The sequence below is a fragment of the Macaca mulatta genome, chromosome 19, assembly GCF_049350105.2.
Source record: "Macaca mulatta isolate MMU2019108-1 chromosome 19, T2T-MMU8v2.0, whole genome shotgun sequence".
Taxonomy (NCBI): Eukaryota; Metazoa; Chordata; class Mammalia; order Primates; family Cercopithecidae; genus Macaca; species Macaca mulatta.
The window spans coordinates 68,830,803-68,851,417 of NC_133424.1; the positions used below are offsets into that span (position 1 = coordinate 68,830,803).

The 20,615-nt window shown below is 42.2% G+C and overlaps 1 protein-coding gene across 10 annotated transcripts in view; it reads left to right on the forward strand.

Annotated features, from left to right (window-relative positions):
- Nucleotides 1-11,461, forward strand: part of ZNF471 (zinc finger protein 471) — a 31,155-nt gene extending 19,694 nt beyond the window's left edge. For 9 of the 10 annotated variants that reach the window (XM_077979940.1, XM_077979944.1, XM_077979945.1 and 6 more), the window contains 2 exons: nt 431-526; nt 7,149-11,461. In XM_077979940.1, the coding sequence (XP_077836066.1) occupies nt 431-526; nt 7,149-8,773 (1,721 nt within the window). In that variant the 3' untranslated portion in view covers nt 8,774-11,461. The remainder of the gene's footprint in view (nt 1-430; nt 527-7,148) is intronic. The other variant, XR_013409719.1, reaches the window with a different exon arrangement.
- Nucleotides 11,462-20,615: the final 9,154 nt, after the last annotated feature.

The following is a 20,615-nucleotide window of genomic DNA, read 5'->3' on the forward strand; positions in this document are numbered from 1 at the left end:
TTCACTTTTTCCTTATGTCAAGTAATTTTGAATTTTTTCATGTGTACTGTAAATAAAACATTGTAGAGCCTCTGGATTCTGTCATATTCCCCTAAAGAGTATTTATTTTTTTCTAAAGCAGGCAATTATCTCAAAACTTCAAACTCTTTCTAGGGACCTTTTAAAATACCTCATTTACTACTGTGTGATAATATTCAGAAAATGTTGGACTAAATTTCTGCCCTCAAGCCCCTTATAAAATAGTTCTCAGAGTTAACTGTTAGCAGTCTTACTAGGCTATTCCAGAGTTTTGTGTAGTCTGTCCTTCAGATGTGCTTTATCTCTTATCTGGTATTCCTACTATATCATTCCACCAGAATTAAGGAACTGGCTTATAGTTCTGAAATAACCCAAAACATGACCAATTTTCATGTCTTTTTTTTATATGTAGGTCTTTGCATTTCTAAGCCATGTGTGATCTCTTTATTGGAGCAAGGGAGAGAGCCTTGGGAGATGACAAGTGAGATGACAAGAAGCCCCTTCTCAGGTGAGTGTGGAAGAACCAGAGAGAGGAATCTTTTTGACATCATGGCTCAGCCATTTTTAGAGGTGATACCTTCTCACTTATGCATCTCAGAAACTCTACATCAGCCTTACAGGCCTGGGGGAGAAAACGGAAACTTTATGCTTAACATGGGCCCCTCAAATATCTTCTCTTCTACTTGACTATCTTCTCTCTAAGAACTAAGATTCTCTAGAGATTAGAGAATCTTAAATCTCTTAAGATTTTTGTCTTGCAAAAATCTTTATCCAGCTCCTTACCATCCCCTTTTGCTTTGCCATACAGACTTATATAAACTTTTGTGTTTCTTAAATCTTTTCTTAACTTTTGCATTAGGTTCTGCTTACAAATTATAATGTACCCTTCTGTTCTTTCATTCCTTTCCTGTAGCAGATAGGAAAAATCTAAACCCTGTTAGCCTCTTCCTGACCAGCTCCCTCCTACTTCTATAAACTCATTCTTTATTACTTTTTAGCTTTTTCATTATACTTTAGTCCAGAGTTTGCTAAATTTTGTGAGATACCGAGGGTATGTTTCAAGTGAGTTACAGGTATACCAAGCTACTGAGTCTGTCAAGAGCCTTGGAAGACTAGATGGGTCCAGAGGTAATTCCAAATCTGATCGCCTCTGAGTCACAGGCAGTATCATTCTTTTGCCTGCTCCACCTGTGTTTTACAGATGTCATATTGAATAAGTATTCATCTAGCCCATGGGTCAACTTTTCTGAACTCACCAAGCTTTTTACTGACTCAGGCATTTGCATTTCCTGTTTCCTCTACCCAGAATGTTCCTCTCTTGGGTCTGTCTACCCTGAATATCAAGTCAGAGCTAAAAAATCATCTCATCAGAGGCCTTCCCTAACCACCTTATGTAACGAACATTTCTCCATCCCAACCCATAACTGCCCAACGAGCCACTGTTTATTTTCTTCCTAATACTCAGGAAAGCCTACAGTTAACTTGTTTATTGCTCAGTGCTTATATTCTGCCTCTCCCATTGAAATTAAAGTTCCAAAAGACAAGGGCATATCAATATATACCGTTACAATTATACCTTAAAACATTCTCCTTTCCCTTATGTAACAGTGTTTGATCTTTACATTTTGGGATAATTTGGATCCTAAACTGTCTGTGTCCTCCAAATACAATAGTCCCCCTATTAAAGGTTTTGCCTTCTGCAGTTTGTTACCCACAGTCCACCACTGTCCAAAAATATTAAATGGAAAATTCCAGAAATAAATAATTTATGTTTTAAATCGTGCACCATTCTGAGTTGTATGACGAAGTCTTGCACCTTTCTATTCTGTCCTGCTCAGATCATGAATCATCCCTTTGTCTAGCACATCCATGCTGTATGCCCTACCTGCCTGTTAGTCTCTTAGTCTCATCTAGCTTTTCAGATCTGTTGCATGTGGTGAATATAGCGTTCAGTATTATTCCAGGTTTCAGGCATCCACTGGGTCTTGAAATGTATCCACTGTGGATAAGGAGGGATGACTATACCCACACATCAGAAGGGAAATAGACTCTGCTTAGATGCACTTTATACTTTGGTTTTGTATGAAGATGCCATCTGCCTTAAATAGAGAAACAGAAAAGAACTTTCCTAATAATTGGCCCTGTGAAGAACAAGTAGAAGAAGGGAAAAGGAAGAAGCTATAAGTCTGGTGGGATGCTGAGTCAATGTGTAGATATAAGTATTATTGTATGCATAAGATATCTTAGTGTCTGTTTAAAAAGGCCAGAAAATTAGGAACAACCATGGCTCTCTGTAGGAAATTGAAGTTGAAGACAATCTTCATGTGACAAAAAAGTAAAATGTGAGAAAACAGTAGATGATGGACTCAGCTTTCTGTGTCTTTTTCTAGTATTGTTACTTCAGTCTGTCTATGTAGGAAAAATTATAGGTGATTAGTTCATTAACCCCACATTGCCTCAGTTCTTGAAGCATGGGTACCCTTGTCTGAATGTTTGTGTGCCCCTGAAATTCATGTGGAAATTATCTTCTCTAGAGTGATAGTGGTAGGTGGGACCTTGGGAGGTGATTAGGTCATGATGGCTCATGAATAGGATTATTACCTTTATCAAAGGCCCAAAGGAGCTTCCTTGCCCCTTCCACTGTGTGGGGAAACAGGAAGAAGGCACCATCTGTGAGAAAGCCAGCCCATGCCAAATCTGCCTGGGCCTTGATCTTGGATTTCCCAGTCTGCAGATCTGTGAGAAATAAATTAGCCATGCCCAGCTAATTTTTTATAAGTATATTAGTCTGTTTAGTTATAAGTGTTGTTTGTAAGTGTATTAGTCTGTTCTCAAGCTGCTAATAAAGACATACCTGAGACTGGGTGGTTTCTAAAGGAAAGAGGCTTAATTGACTTATAGTGCCACATGGCTGGGGAGCTCTGACAGTCACAACAGAAAGCAAAGGAGGAGCAAAGTCACTTCTTACGTGGTGGCAGTCAGGAGAGAGTTTGTGCAGGCGAACTCCCATTTACAAAACCATCAGATCTTGTGAGACTTATTCACTACTACGAGAATAGTACGGGGGAACTGCCCCCATGATTGAATTATCTCCACCTGGCTCTACCCTTGACATGTGGGTATTACTACAATTCAAGGTGAGATTTGTGTGGGGACACAGCCAAACCACATCAATAAGCTACCCAGTATATGGTACAGTCATGGGCCACATAAACAATATATCTATCCATTATGGACTGCATATTAAGACAGTCATAGAAGATTATGATGGAGCTGCCCTATACAGGTGTAACTTTAAAAAAATCTCTTCTGGCTGGGTGCAGTGGCTCACACCCATAATCCCAGCACTTTGGGAGGCCGAGACGGGCGGATCACGAGGTCAGGAGATCGAGACCATCCTGGCTAACATGGTGAAACCCCGTCTCTACTAAAAAATACAAAAAACGGCCGGGCGCGGTGGCTCAAGCCTGTAATCCCAGAACTTTGGGAGGCCGAGACGGGTGGATCACGAGGTCAGGAGATCGAGACCATCCTGGTTAACACGGTGAAACCCCGTCTCTACTAAAAAATACAAAAAACTAGCCGGGCGAGGTGGCGGACGCCTGTAGTCCCAGCTACTCGGGAGGCGGAGGCAGGAGAATGGCGTGAACCCGGGAGGCGGAGCTTGCAGTGAGCTGAGATCCGGCCACTGCACTCCAGCCTGGGTGACGGCGCGAGACTCAGTCTCAAAAAAAAAAAAAAAAAAAAAAAAATACAAAAAACTAGCCAGGCGAGGTGGCGGGCACCTGTAGTCCCAGCTACTCGGGAGGCTGAGGCAGGAGAATGGCCTAAACCCGGGAGGCGGAGCTTGCAGTGAGCTGAGATCTGGCCACTGCACTCCAGCCTGGACTACAGAGCGAGACTCCATCTTAAAAAAAAAAAATTAGCCAGGTGTGGTGGTGGGTGCCTGTAGTCCCAGATACTCGGGAGGCTGAGGCAGGAGAATGGCATGAACCTGGGAGGTGGAACTTGCAGTGAGCCGAGATCATGCCACTGCACTCCAGCCTGGGCAACAGAGCAAGGAGACTCCATCTCAAAAAAAAAAAAAAAAAAATTTCTTCTATTGCTTGGCAGGGTGGCTCATGCCTATAATCGCAGTACTTTGAGAGGCTGAGGTGGGAGAATTGCCTCAACAGGAGTTCTAGACCAGCCTGGGCAACAGCAAGACTTTGTCTCTACTAAAAATAAAAAATTAGCTGGGCATGGTGGCATGCACTTGGTACTCCCAGCTACTCAGGAAGCTAGGCAGGAGGATCACTTTAGCCCAGGAGTTTGAGGATTCAGTGAGCCATGATCATACCATTGTACTCCAGCCTGGTGACAGAGGGGACCCTGTCTCAAAAAATATATATATAAAATGTCCTCATATCATACTTTACCTTCTTTATGTTTGTATATGTTTAGATACAAACATATCTAAACATTTAAATACCATTGCGCTTCAATTGCCTGTAGTATTCAGTATGGTAACATGTTGCACAGGCTTGTAGACCAGGAGCGGTAGGCCATATAGGCGAAGTGTGCAGTATGCTATACCATCAAGATTTGTGTAAGTATGCTCTGGAATTGCCCATCCATAATGATGCATTTCTCAGAGCATGTCCCCATCATTAAGCGACACAATATTATTTTGTTATAGCAACCCAAGTTATTCAAGACACTGGATATTCCTGATACCATGAAGACCTGAACTACAAAGCTTGTTAATACCTCAAAACCTTTCTTAACTGCTCTAGTGGATTTGATCTCTCCCATCTCTGAACTTTTATAACAATTTAATCTTTTTGTTTGTTTGTTTGTTTTTGTTTGTTTGTTTGTTTGTTTGTTTTTTTGAGTCGGAGTCTCGCTCTGTCGCCCAGGCTGGAGTGCAGTGGCCGGATCTCAGCTCACTGCAAGCTCCGCCTCCTGGGTCTACGCCATTCTCCTGCCTCAGCCTCCCGAGTAGCTGGGACTACAGGCGCCCGCCACCTCGCCCGGCTAATTTTTTGTATTTTTTTTGGTAGAGACGGGGTTTCACCATGTTAGCCAGGCTGGTCTCGATCTCCTGACCTCGTGATCCGCCCGTCTCGGCCTCCCAAAGTGCTGGGATTACAGGCTTGAGCCACCGCGCCCGGCCAACAATTTAATCTTTATCACATGGGCTCACACTTGATTATGTTTTATATTATCTTCTCAAATTACTTTTTTGTTGTTGGTCTTGTCTTCCTAATTACTTTCTAAACTTTTCAAGAACAATTCCTTCATTACTTTGATATCACAAATGCTTAGTGCATAATGTATAATTGCTTAGGAAATATTGGATTAGTCAATGATTTCCTATGGATGACATAGAAAAGGAAAGTACTTCCTTTGCCTTTTCTTGAACCACCTTTTCCCTCAGGTTTTCTCTCAGTATCACCTCTTCAATATAAATTTCTTTATATTTTACTGATAACGTTTTATATATGCCCAGATTTCTTCTATCTATGGTAAGTGATGTAGCAATATTTTTTTCTTTTTTCTTTCTTTTTTTTTTTTTTTTTTTGAGATGAGTTTCATTCTTGTTGCCCAGGCTGGAGAGCAATGGCGCAGTCTCGGCTCACTGCAACCTATGCCTCCTGGGTTCAAGCGATTCTCCTGCTTTAGCCTTCCAGGTAGCTGGGATTATAGGCAGGTGACACCATGTCCCGCTAATTTTGTGATTTTACTAGAGATGGGGTTACACTACATTGGCCAGGCTGGTCTTTAAACTTCTGACCTCAGGTGATATGCCCGCCTCCCAAAGTTCTGGGATTATAGGCATGAGCCATTGCGCCTGGCCGATGTTGCAATAATTTTTAAAGGACATTTATTCCTTCTCTAAACTTATGTTCTAGGTCAGCAGTTAAGAAAGTTACTCGTGGTAGTAAATAAGAATGTGATTAATAGTGATATCAACCTACATATCATTATAAAATTCATTTCTTCAAAAGGGGAAATGGTAAAACCCTGTTAAGCAGTGGCTTAAGGTGCTGGGTACAGTGGCTAACACCTGTAATCCTAGCTACTCAAAAGAAGGTGGGAAGATTGCTTAAGCCCAGGAATTAGTGAGCTATGGTCATGCCACTGCATTCCAGCCCGGACAACTAAGTGAAACCCTCTCTCTCTCTGTCTCTTTTTTTTTTTTTTTTTTTAATAAAAAGGTGGTCTAAGAAGTGATAATTTTACCAGGCTGTTGAAAGTAAGGTGAATGGAAAAAATCTCTTAATATGCAGATTAAAGTTCAGGGAACTCAGAATTGAAAAGTTCACTTTATCAAAACATGTAGATGATTTCATTGGAACACCATTTTCTGATTATGAAAAGATAACCATAGGATTTCACCTAAATCCTAAGATAATCACAAACCATAGGGTATGTGGTTACTGGAGATCTCTAGAGAGTTTTCAGCAGCAGTAGTGATACGATATTGGTATTTAAACAAAGTTAACATAACTATATATGAAAACCAATTACAAGTGGAAGAGAGTAGATGACGAGAGCTTAATTTATAGTCTGTTAGGTCAATACAGGCATGAAATATTACCATAGCAGACTACTTCTCTAGGATTTCATCCTACATTGAGGTTTTTGTTTTTTGTTTTTGTTTTTGTTTTGAGACAGGGTCTCGCTCTGCCTAGGCTGGAGTGCAGTAGGGCAATCGTGACTCACTGCAGCCTCAACTTCCTGGGCTCAAGTGACCCTTTGACCTCAGCCTCCTGAGTAACTGGGACTACAGGCATGTACCACCATGCTTGACTAATTTTTGTATTTTTTGCAGAGATGGTGTTTTGCCATGTTGCCCAGGCTGGTCTTGAACTCCTGGGCTCAAGCAGTCCACTTCAGCCTCCCAAAGTGCTGGGGATTATAGGCCTGAACCACTACACCTAGCCCATTTAGTTTTCTTAATCACCTTTTCCATGTTCCTTCATAAGCTGTCTTTCTTGGGGTCTCCCTGCATATTTTCCAGTTGACATGCCTGTACATAACAGGTTTTGTGAGATTTATTAAATATTTTTAAATTACCTTTTTCACAATGTCTCCTTTGATGTAGCCATGATAAAGGAAACATTCACTTTTTTTATATCTTTCAGATTGGGAATCTATATATGAGACACAGGAATTACCTCTGAAGCAGTTCATGTATGATGATGCATGCATGGAGGGAATTACAAGCTATGGACTTGAGTGTTCCACTTTTGAAGAAAACTGGAAATGGGAAGACCTTTTTGAGAAGCAGATGGGAAGTCACAATATTTTTAGCAAGAAAGAAACAATCACTCATAAAGAAACCCTCACTAAGGAAACAGAATTCAAATATACTAAATTTGGGAAATGTATCCATCTGGAAAACATAGAAGAGAATATTTATAATCACACATCAGATAAAAAAAGCTTCTCCAAAAATTCTATGGTAATAAAACACAAGAAAGTCTATGTAGGAAAGAAGCTTTTTAAATGTAATGAATGTGACAAAACCTTCACCCATAGCTCATCCCTTACTGTTCATTTTAGAATTCATACTGGTGAAAAACCATATGAATGTGAGGAATGTGGAAAAGCCTTCAAGCAAAGGCAACACCTTGCTCAACATCACAGAACACATACTGGAGAGAAACTCTTTGAATGTAAAGAATGTAGGAAAGCCTTCAAACAAAGTGAACACCTTATTCAACATCAAAGAATTCATACTGGAGAAAAGCCATATAAATGTAAGGAATGTAGAAAAGCCTTCAGACAGCCTGCACACCTTGCTCAGCATCAGAGAATTCATACTGGAGAGAAACCCTATGAATGTAAAGAATGTGGCAAAGCCTTCAGTGATGGCTCATCTTTTGCTCGCCATCAGAGATGTCACACTGGGAAAAGACCCTATGAATGTATTGAGTGTGGGAAGGCTTTTAGGTATAACACATCTTTTATTCGTCACTGGAGGAGTTATCATACTGGAGAGAAGCCTTTTAATTGCATTGATTGTGGGAAAGCTTTCAGTGTTCACATAGGACTTATTCTGCATAGGCGAATTCATACTGGAGAGAAACCTTACAAATGTGATGTGTGTGGAAAAACCTTCAGCTCTGGTTCATCCCGTACTGTACATCAGAGAATTCACACAGGAGAGAAACCTTATGAATGTGATATATGTGGGAAAGATTTTAGCCATCATGCATCACTCACTCAGCATCAAAGAGTACATTCTGGAGAGAAACCTTATGAATGCAAGGAATGTGGGAAAGCCTTTAGGCAGAATGTACACCTTGTTAGTCATTTGAGAATTCATACTGGTGAAAAACCCTATGAATGTAAAGAATGTGGAAAAGCTTTTAGAATCAGTTCGCAGCTGGCTACTCATCAGAGAATTCATACTGGAGAGAAGCCTTATGAATGTATTGAATGTGGAAATGCTTTCAAACAGAGATCACACCTTGCCCAACATCAGAAAACTCATACAGGAGAGAAACCTTATGAGTGTAATGAATGCGGGAAAGCCTTCAGCCAAACTTCCAATCTTACTCAACATCAAAGAATTCATACTGGAGAGAAACCCTATAAATGTACTGAATGTGGAAAGGCTTTTAGTGATAGCTCATCCTGTGCTCAACATCAAAGACTCCACACTGGCCAAAGGCCCTATCAGTGTTTTGAATGTGGGAAGGCATTCAGAAGAAAGTTATCCTTAATTTATCATCAAAGAGGTCATACTGGAGAAGAACCTTAAGAATGTAGTGCATGTGGCCAAGCCTTTAGTTATCATCAATCCCTTACTGTTAATCAGAGATGTCCCACTGGTTGAAAAACATAAACGTAAGAAATGTAGAAAAACCTTCAGCCAGAGGCTGGCAAGATGGCTGAATAGGAACAGCTCTGGTCTGCAGTTCCCAATGAGAGCAACACAGAAGGTGGGTGATTTCTGTATTTCCAACTGAGGTACCCGGCTCATTTCATTGGGACTGGTTAGACAGTGGGTGCAGCCCATGGAGGGCGAGCCGAAGCAGGGTGGGGCGTAACCTCATCTGGGAAGTGCAAGGAGTCGGGGATCTCCCTCCCCTAGCCAAGGGAAGCCATGAGGGACTGTGCCATGAGGAATGGTGCACTCTGGTGCAGATACTAAGCTTTTCACATGGTCTTTGCAACCCATAGACCAGGAGATTCCCTTGGGTGCCTATGCCACCAAGGTCCTGGGTTTAAGCACAAAACTGGGCAGCCATTTGGGTAGACACCAAGCTAGCTGCAGGAGTTTTCTTTGATACCCCAGTGGCACCCGGAACACCAGCGAAACAGAACCACTTACTCTCTTGTTAAGGGGGCTGAAGCCGGGGAGCCAAGTGATTGAGCTAAGTGGGCTCATGCCCACTGAGCCCAGCAAGCTAAGATCCACTGGCTTGAAATTCTTACTGCCAGCACAGCAGTCTGAAGTCGACCTGGGATGCTCAAGCTTGGTGGAGGAAGGGGCATCTGCCATTACTGAAGCTTGAATAGGTGGTTTTCCCCTCACAGCATAAACAAAGCCACGGGGAAGTTCCAGCTGGGCAGAGCCCTCCATAGCTCAGCAAAGCCTCTGTAGCCAGACTGCCTCTCTAGATTCCTCCTCTCTGTGCAGGGCATCTCTGAAAAAAGTTCAGATAAAACCCCCATCTCCCTGGGACAGAGCACATGGGGGAAAGGGGTGGGTGTGGGCACAGCTTCAACAGACTTAAACGTTCCTGCCTGCCAGCTCTGAAGAGAGCAGCAGTTCTCTCAGCACAGTGCTCGAGCTCTGCTAAGGGACAGACTGCCTCAAGTGGGTCCCTGACCCCCATGCCTCCTGATGGGAAGACACCTCCCAGCAGGGGTCCACAGACACCTCATACAAGAGAGCTCCAGTTTGCATCTGGTGGGTGCCCCTGTGGGACAAAGCTTCCAGAGGAAGGAACAGGCAGCAATCTTTGCTGTTCTGCAGCCTCCACTGGTGATACCCAGGCAAGCAGGGTCTCGAGTGGACCTCCAGCAAACTCCAGCAGACCTGCAGCAGAGGGGCCTGACTGTTAGAAGGAAAACTAACAAAAAGGAATATCATCAACATCAACAAAAGGACATCCACACAGAAACCCCATCTGAAGGTCACCAGCATCAAAGACCAAGGGTAGATAAATGCATGAAGATGGGGAGAAACCAGTGCAAAAAGGCTGAAAATTCCAAAAACCAGAATGCCTCTTCTCCTCCAAAGGATCACAATTCCTCGCCAGCAAGGGAACAAAACTGGATAGATAATGAGTTTGACAAATTGACAGAAGTAGGCTTCAGGAGGTGGGTAATAAACTCCTGTGAGCTAAAGGAGCATGTTCTAGCCCAATGCAAGGAAGCTAAGAACCTTGAAAAAAGGTTCGAGGAATTGCTAACTAGAATAACCAGTTTAGAGAAGAACATATGACTTGATGGAACTGAAAAACACATCATGAGAACTTCGTGAAGCATACACAAGGAAAACCTGCAGCCAGATTGAATGCTTTACATGGAAGAATTCATACTGCAAAGAGGTCTTAACAATGTAAAGAATGTGCAAATGTCTTCAGACGAAATGCACACCTTGCTCATCAGTGAGTTCATTTCAGGCATCCAGCTCTCCCTCACCCACTACATCACCAAGTCCTGTGGATATATCTGCTAAATACTTTTGGAATTTATCCACTTCTTTTCGTTCCCCAGTTCAAAACACAGTCATTTCACCTTGACTACTATTTCAGTCATTACACAGGTGTCCAACCTTTTGTCTTCCCTGGGCCACATTGGAAGAAGAAAAATTGTCTTGTGCCACACATACAATACAGTAACATTAACAATAGCTGATGAGCTAAGAAAAAAAAAGTCTATGCATAATTTTAGTGATACACCACCTCAAATAAGCATAAAAGTCCGCACATTCAATGGGTTGGATACCCGTGAATTCCAAAACTTCATCCTCTTTTGTCCCTTTCGAGTTAACATTACAGCCACAGTGACCCTTGAAAAATGCAAATTAAATTACTCTCTTAAAACTCTAGTTAAAATACTTGATGTACATAGGGTGCTTAGCAAAATGATCAGCTCATACTAAGTGCTTGGTAAATGTTAGATAAGTATTCTTCAGAGTTGATGTAAGTTATTTTTAAACAGTGTATTCTTGAAAGCAGTTTGGCAATCGTAAAAATTTTGGAACCGAAACAGTATCTTTTTTTAAACTAAAAAAAGTTTTAAATGGGGTCTTACTATGTTGCCCAGGGTGATCTCAAACTCCTGTGCTCAAGTGATCCTCCCACCTCATTCTCAAGTGGCTGGAATTACAGGCAACCAGCCTGACTTAAAACAGTATCTTAAGGTAGACGGTGATTAGCACATGTAGTATGCTTAACGTTTAATATTATAATAAAACATCAGAGTGGCTCTCTCATGATTAAGGCTGTGTTCCCTTGTTGGTGAGGAAATTAATTATGACTTGATGCACAGAACATGTTTTAAGAAGTGGCTATATAGCTCTGGATAAAATGAACAAAAGAATTAGAATTCCTGGGGAGAATATATAAAAGACTGTATTTAGTCAAGCAAAAACAAAACAAAACAAAAAAAACTAATGTTTAACTGAAGAAAGAGAAATTGAGTAATATAGTTGTATTTCAACATGTGGGTTCACAGATTTAGTCTAACCTTTCAAGGATCCACTAGTAAAGTTGTTCTGGAGTGTATTTTTAAAAACACACACACACTTAAAATGTTCCACTTCTTTCATGAGGCTAAGTCAACTCTGATATCAAACCAAGGGGAAAAAAATGAAAGTATAGGTGAGTTTACTTAGTTATATACAAAAGGAAATTATTAGCCTCTATTGATGGAGAACAGAGGCTCTGAATAAATGGAGATCCATAACATGATCCTAGATGAATATTTCAATATTGTAATCCTGTAAGTTACTTTTACATTGACAGTTCTGAAATTCATGTTGAGTGTTAATTAGGGAGCTATCAGAAGGGAGATTTTGTAGAAGGTCATATCCCATGGGTTTTTTTATATTGCAGAAGTGTTTTCGATGTATCATTGGGGGAGATTAAATGTCTTTGACAGTTATCCAACTGGAAATAAAGTCAGCATCCCATTTTATTCCTTACACAGAAGTTCATTCTATACTGGTTACAGATGTAAGAGGAAATACTGTTACAATGGTAGAGGAGAATGTAGAGTATTTCTGTGCCTTTAGGTTCAGGAAGTCTGGGAAGCAGGACATGGTCCAGAAGCCATGGAGAATGACAGGACTATGTAGAAGATTTAAACCTTTTTCATGGCATAAGATACTGTATGCAAAGTTAAAAGGCATATGACAGGCTGAGAGATATCTTAAACATACATTAGAAAGGATATAGCCCTTGAAAAAGGGCTGTTGGAAAGCAGCAAGGATAAGGTACACAGTCTTACAGAGCACGTCAACAAAATTTATTGGATGAAGAAATTAAAATGGTTAAATAGAAGTTCTCAACCTCACTAATGATCAGATAAATGCAGACTGTAAAAGTCCTCATCACCACCAACACAAACCAGCAGAAATTTTATGTGAATGTAAAGTTTGGATAATATCCAGTATTGTTACAGATGTACGAGAGACCATATTTTCATATATTGACAGGGTAAATTAGAGGAAAGCCATTTTAGAGGGCAATGTGGTGTTACCTGTCAGCATTTTGGATGTAATTACCCTTTGCCACAATTCTACACCTAGTCATTTATGTTCTCAAAAAGCACAAGTGCAGAAATATATATGCATAAGCAAATACGTTGTAGAATTGTGAAAAATTTGGAAAAAAATGTTTAGAACTAGTAAAGTTGTGGGTTACTTACGTTACAGATAATCAGTTTAGTAGATCAGTATGTAGTTACAGAAAATGAGATGGATCTCTATGTACTCAAAGTTGTCTTGCAGTTTATGAACAAATGTAATTTCATAACTAACACGAAGACATCGTTATTAACTACATAAACTTCATAAAGCTTAAAAAATGCATTCATAGTATCTGTTATTTGTAGTTTTTGTTTACAATACAAATAGAAACCATGCACACACAGATACAAGAACTCCTTCCCTGTTTTTGTTTTTGTCTTGTTTTTGGTAGTGGGCGGGGTGAACTGCTCTCATGTTATTCCATGAGGTTTTTTTGTGTGTTGCTGGTTGTTCATGGTTCATGTTTTATTTTTATTTTTTGAGATGGAGTCTTGCTCTGTCGTCAGGCTGGAGTGCAGTGGTGCGATCTTGGCTCACTGCAACCTCCACCTCCTGGGTTCAAGTGATTCTCCTGTCTCAGCCTCCCGAGTAGCTAGGACTACAGGATAGTCTCGATCTCTTGACTCATGATCTGCCCACCTTGGCCTCCCAAAGTGCTGGGATTACAGGCATAAAGCACCGCATCCCGCCTGTACACAGTTCATTTAAATCAAATTAGATACTCCTTGAGACATAGGTGAAGTTGAACATGAGTTATCCTTTGGCCATGACTTAAAGATAGTATATGAGTTTCTGCTACTCTGCTCCCTAGACCTGACCCGATTCATGCTTCTGCCAGGTTGTAAACATGTTTTGTCCTGCTGAATTGGCAGAGTAGCCCCAAAAGAACTGTGACTAAGGTATGCACATACTGAAGAAAGGAATATAACCAGTATTTCTGGGAGAGCTCTAAGGAAGGTAGACTTCTGTTGCAGTCATTCAGAAGAATTATGAGTGGTGATTCTTGCACAAGCCCAGCTCATACATCTAGGCTAGAAGTTGCTTAGATATCTTTATTAGTGCCTGGGGATGTTTTAAGGCCTTTGGTTGGGTTTAAGCCTGCTGGGGAAAACCTTGGCTCAAAACGACTGAAAAGCTTTTCCTGAACCTGTGCTCAAGAGCAGCATTTTACCTCTAGGGAGTGCTTTACTCACCACCCATAGGACATTTCAAAGAAGGACTGTTTTAGGAAAGTGGTTTCTTATCTCTTAAATTTATTGAGGCTCATTTTCTGGCCTATAATATGGTCTATCTTGGAGAAAGTCCCATGCGCTGTTGAATAGAATGTGTATTCTGTGGTTGTTGGATGAAATGTTCTGTATATATCTGTTAAGTCCATTTTTTCCAAGGTATAGCTTAATTCCATTGTTTCTTTGTCGACTTTCTTTTTTAAAAAATTTGAGACGGAGTTTCACCCTTGTCACCCCAGCTGGAGTACAATGGCATGATCTCAGCTCACTGCAACCTCTGCCTCCCAGATTCAAGTGATTCTTCTGCTTCACCCTCCTGAGTAGCTGGGATTACAGGTGCCTGCCACCACACCCAGCTAAGTTATGTGTTTTTAGTAGAGACAAGGTTTCACCATGTTGGCCAGGCTGGTCTTGAACTCCTCACCTCAGGTGATCTACCCGCCACGGCCTTCTCAAGTGCTGGGATTACAGGTATGAGCCACTGTGCCAGACCTCTTTATTGACTTTGTGTCTTGATGACCTGTCTAGTGCTGTCAATGGAGTATTGAAGTCCCCCACTATTATTGTGTTGATCTCTATCTCATTTCTTAGGTCTATTAGTAATTGTTTTGCAAATTTGGGAGCTCCAGTGTTAGGTCATATATGTTTAGGATTGTGATATTTTCCTGTTGAAGAAGGCCTTTTACCATTATATAATGTCCCTCTGTCTCTTTTAACTGCTGTTGCTTTAAAGTTTAGTTTGTTTGATATAAGAATAGCTACCCCTGCTTCTTTTTGGTGTCAATTCACATGAAATGCCTTTTTCCACCCCTTTACTTTAAGTTTATGTGAAGTCCTTATGGGTTAGGTGAGTCTCATGAAGGCAGCAAATACCTGGTTAGTGAGTTCTTATCCTTTCCACAGTTCTGTGTCTTTTAAGTAGATCATTTAAGCCATTTACATTCAATGGTAGTATTGAGATGTGAGGTACTGTTGCATTCATCATGCTCTTTGTTGCCTGTGTACCTTGGTTTCTTTACTTTTGCTTTTTATTTTATTTTTATTTTTTGTATTATAGGTCCTGTGTGATTTATGCTTTAAAGAGGTTCTGTTTTGATATGTTTCCAGGATTTGTTTCAGGATTTAGAGCTCCTTTCAGCAGTTCTGTTAGTGGGTGGCTTGGTAGTGGTGAATTCTCTCAGCATTTGTTTGTCTGCAAAAGACTGTATCTTTCCTTCATATATATATGGCCACCCAGCAAGTCTCCCTGGCTCTGGGCTGGTACTGGTGTTTGTCTGCACAGAGTCCTGAGATGTGAACCACCTATGGGTCGCTCAGCTGTCGATACCAACACCTGTTCTGGTGGAGGTGGCAGTGGGGTGGAATGAACTCTGTGATGGTTCTTAGCTTTGGTGGTTTAATGCTCTTTTTTTGTGCTGGTTGGCCTCCTGCTGGGAGGTGGCACTTTCCAAAGAGCATCAGCTGTGGCATTTGGAGAGGAACCATTGGTGGGTGGGGGCCTAGAACTCCCAAGATTATAAGCCCTTTGTCTTCAGCTACCAGGGTGGGTAGGGAAGGAACATCAGGTTGGGGCAGGACTAGGTATGTCTGAGCTCACACTCTCCTTGAGCAGGTCTTCCTAGGGCTGCTGTGGGGGATGGGGGTGAGATTCCCAGATGAATGGAGTTGTGTACCTAGGAGCATTATGGCTGCCTCTGCTGAGTCATACTGGTTGTCAGGGAAGTGGGGAAAAGCTGGCGGTCACAGGCCTCACCCAGCTCCCACATGAACCAAAGAGCTGGTCTCACTCCCACTGTGACCCCCCAACAGACCTGAGTCTGTTTCCAGCCAGTGGATGCACCAGGCTTGAGAACTTGCCCCAGGCTACCCGCCTCCCAACTGCAAAAGAAAAGGGCTTGGTTCTTTCCCCACCTGGGGAGTCTGCACACCTGATCCATGCCCTTCCCCAAGTTCTGACCAGGAGGCTTCTCACCCAGTTCAAAGTGCTACAAAGTGCAGCTGGAGATTTCCTTCTCCCTTTGGTGTTTTCCCCCTCTCCCCGGGTGCCTTCCCAATGGATCCCTGTGGTGTCAGGCAGGAATGGCCTGCCTAGGGCCCAGTGAGCTCCCAGGGTCTTTCCAACTGCTTCCTCTACCCCTGTATTTTGCTCAGCTCTCTAAATTGACTCAGCTCCAGGAAATGTCAGCAACTTCTCCCACAAACAGACCTTCAGTTTCTCCAGCTGAGGTGGGGTATATTTGGGAGAGGAGGATCTCCCTTTCCCATTTCCGAAGTTGGGGCACTCACAGTATTTGGGGTGTCTCCCCCTTCCTTCACAGGGTCTGTGGGTACTCTTGGGATTTCTGGTTTGTTCTTGCAGTCGATCTGGAGCTAAAATTCGTAATCGGAAATGGTATTGTATTTTGAATTTTAGTTACTGCCTGTTCATTGCTCTGAAGCAGTGTTTTTCCCCCCAACTTTTTTCCTCTGTGCTTCAGATTGGATAATTGCCATCAATCTCTCTTCAAGTTCACTTAGTCTTACTTCTTTTGTTTCCATTCTGCTTTTAAGCCCAGTGAATGTTTTATTTCACATGCTGTGTATCTCAGTTTGATGAAGGCCAATTTATCACTTTATTGCTTTTAAAGTAGGCTCATAAAATCTAACCTAAGTGAGATTTCACCTCTTGGTCTGAGGCTTTGTCTTCCATTTTCCAATTAATAGTAAGTTATGAGTAAATATTCTTTACAATAAAAGACAAAGTCTATGCCACTGCTTTCCATTTTCAGAACTACCTATGGAAACCTTTTCTTTCCAGTCTGATGTTGACAGACCATTTTAACCAAAGCTGAATGAAAGAATTTGGGGCTTATAATAATTTTATTCCATCTTCTTATCAAGTAAGGAAGCTCTCCACCATACCTAGTTTGCTAAGCCTTTTTCTTTTTAAAATCACAGATGTGAGCTGCATTTTATCTCAATCATCTATTGAGATGATTCAAGAAACTGTTTCATCCTTATTTATTAATAGTGGTGAATGATATTAACAGGCTCCCCACCCTGGCACTCCTGTGATAAATTCTTGGCAGTATAAACTGTCGGTTACCTGCTTGGCATCCAGTCTCCTTTTTATCTTTTCTAACAAAACTCAACTTGTGCTCAGGTGACTCTTCCACCCTCAGATGATTCATCAAAAGCTGACCGAATTCCTAGTGACAGGAGTAGACTGCCACTTCGTCTTAGCCAGATATCACAAGGCTTTTCCTGAGTGACTAAGGAAAGACTTATGTCCCATGATGTGGTAAGGCCCTATGGACATACAACATAAAATGCCTCTCCAGAGAAAAATATAAAATCAGAAATTATGATGTTACAGAAAATTCATATTTTTAATCAGTAGAGTCCCTGGATAACTAAATTCATTGGACTAAGTATTATTTCCCAAATCAAGTGTCATTATGTTGTACATTCTGTTTGTTAAATATCTGACACTTAAGCATATGACATCCTTTCTTTGTGCTATAAATATTCTTTTTGCCTATTGTGAGTTCATATTATTCTTTATACTGGATTTTTAAAAAAATAATAAAAGAATTTATAAATATGGCAAATGTGAAGATAGGCAGTAGTTCATAAGTTGTATCAGCTTAATCTAAATGATTCAGCAGGGAGATTATTCATCTTTCTTGTTGGTTTTTGTTTTTCAAAAAGTTATAGTTTTGGGTTTATAAAAAAGCACAGTGTAACTCCTGGTGGTTAAGGTGAGAAATTTTGTCATCTTCCTGCTGCATCAGAACTTAATAATGAAATGATTCTTGTAGCTCTCTAAAAATTTGGATATATTGAGAATTTTTTCTTCGTAATTCTTTAGTGTGTTTCTGTTGCTTCTCTGCTAAATATGAACAAGGACACATATAGCTCCATATAATAGGAAAACAGCATATAGCAGTCATATGAGAATAAGTGACTGCTACAATAAAAATATTGTCAACTCTGTCAATAAAGAAGATTTTATTGCCTTCTCAAGTAACAGCTTCCCATGTAGGTAGGTGGCAGGTCATGGCAAGAAGACAGCTGTGCTCCATGTCATCAAAGGACCTGGTTCCTTCTATGCCATTTCTCCATCAACTCAGGATGCTGTCTTTATCCACATAGGTGATGCCTCTATGTTCCAGAACATGAAAGTATTCTGACATATCTTCCTTGGATATGACATATTTTTCTAGGTACTGCTGGACTATGTTTATTGTCACTTTAGGTAGGATTTTAATGTGTATGTTGTCATTGAAGATTGGCAATTCTTTCCCTATTTAAATTCTTTCCCTACTGTCCTTGTCCAGTTTTGGTATCAAGGGTGTCTAGTTTTTAAATTCTCCAGTGTAGTTTTATAGGATAGGGATTATCCATTGCTTTGGTATTCACAGAAAAGCCTCAGAACTTATTTAATGATTTTCCCTTTCTTCTTGAGTCAGTTTTGGTACTTATAATTTTCTCTCTGGTAAACCCTTGCATGTTTTAAATATATTGAGATAAGGCGATCATAGTATTTGTAAAATTCTAAAAATTTCTGTGATTATGTTCACTTTTTCATTTCTAATACTATTTATTTGGTTCTTTATTTCTCTTTTTTTTCCTGCTAAGCCATCTTTAGCATAACTGTCATCCTCATGATGTCAAGGTGGCTGTTTGTGGCGGACCCTATCCCTGTTGGACTGAAAAAAGGATGACAAACATAGGAATAAAGACAAAGACAAAAGAGTATATTTGGAAGAAGGGATATGGGGGCTCCTTGCTTCTAGTGAACAAGGGCCCTGAGCTTTTACAGCCCTTCATATTTATTAGGTAGAGTGAATAGGGAGAAGCGGGGGTGGTTGTCGGTCGGTAGCTTGATTTACAGCAGGCTTGCAAGACTGCATTCTTCAAACAATAGGCTCTAGATGTCCCATTAGATAACCTCAAGGAGCATGGCGCCAGGAAGTGATTGCCTTCAGCAAACCTTCTGGTGGCAGGCACAGAAGCAAGTTTGCCCACATTCTGCATTCATGATAAACAATTTGCTGTTTGATCATATAGCCTCCAGTGGAATGTTGAGTTAGTCACAATCCCTTTGCCAGGTCTCTACAGCTGTTCTACCTGTTGACATCCTGTGTCATACCCAAGCAGGAAGAAGGTTGTGTGAGATGACAACAGGCCAGAGTTACATGCCAGCTGTGTCTCTCTCCACACACCCACCAAACCCCCAGCAAATCTGTACTTAAATTTCACTGGTTACAGAGCCACTACTCCTTACAAGGAAACTGGGGAGGTGAGCATTATAAGCTGGACAGGTGGCCACTTGAAGATCATCAGTTCTGCTGCAGAAGGAGTGCAAAATAGACACTGGAGAGACCACCAGCAGTGTCTGCCACAGCTATTACATGGCTAGGTCCACCTGACTCTGAAACTAAGCCTTTTCTATGAGACTGAAGTGCTTTGAAGAGAAATGCTGGGCTTGTCCTTTCTGCTGCTTGTGGCTTTCAGTCACCCTTGGATTCAGAGATAGAAGTCATCTTAATTCTATCACTGAGGCCAGGAAACCTGACGGAAATCAATTCAACAGTAAGGAGACCAGGCGTCCAGTGTGACTGGGCATGCAGGGGTCAGTGCATCTGTGATGACTGGTAACAGCATCACTGCCTGTGAACCAACAAGGCCCTTGGCTCCCAGGATGAAGCTCTCCAGCTCTGACAAGGCCCCTGGGGGAGAGACCGGTCCTAAACATGTACAAGAATAAATCCATCAGCTAACTTCAGATCGTGATTCACACAAGAAGGGAACTTCAAGAGGTCGCCAGGGCTGGTATTTTTGAAACGTTAGGCAGCCCTCTCTGAGGCGATGACAAGTGAATGGCATAAAGGAGCCAGCCCTGACGAAAATTTGGGGTTAGACTATTCCGACCCAGGACGTGCAAATACATAGGTTACAAAATGGAAAATGGTATTTTGGAGGATGGGAGGCCCGTGTAGCCAGAGAGAACGGGAGGTGGTGAGGGCGCACCCAAAATCAATCCCACAAGCTCTCTACATCTCTTCCTAGCCCACACACATGCCCCATCAGAGTCATCCTCCGGACTCCAGAGGCACCCAGGATTGCCTTTCCCTTCCCCGTCGGCAGTGATGCTCCCGCAAGGAGCTGACACCCAGGCCCCACACCTGTCACAGCCAAGCACCCTTCTTCTCCACAAGCCCCTCCTCACCCGGCCTGCCGCTGCACCTACGCGACTCCCAAAAGCCTTTGGGGCGTGGGTGTGTAGTCAGGGCGGCCTCTGCTTCCGGCCACACCAAGGCCCGGCGTTGGCGACCAACCACTTATGCGGCGCTGCGGTCCAGGGACAAGTGGGAGCGACCCGCAGAGGGCAGGACTGACGGGCGTTAAGTAGGCCCGGGGCCAAACCGTATCTTGCAACAGGAGCTCCGAGGACCGCCGCTTCTCTCCCTGCTTGGGACTACGCTTCCCAGCGGGCGTTGCGCGGAGGTCCCGCCCACTTCCGGCGGCGCTGGCTGCGCACTGGGAGCGGGTCGGGCCAGGCTGCGCTTGGCGGCGGGGAGGGGCGGGGCGGCGGGGAGGGGTAGGGAGGTGTAGGGAGGGGC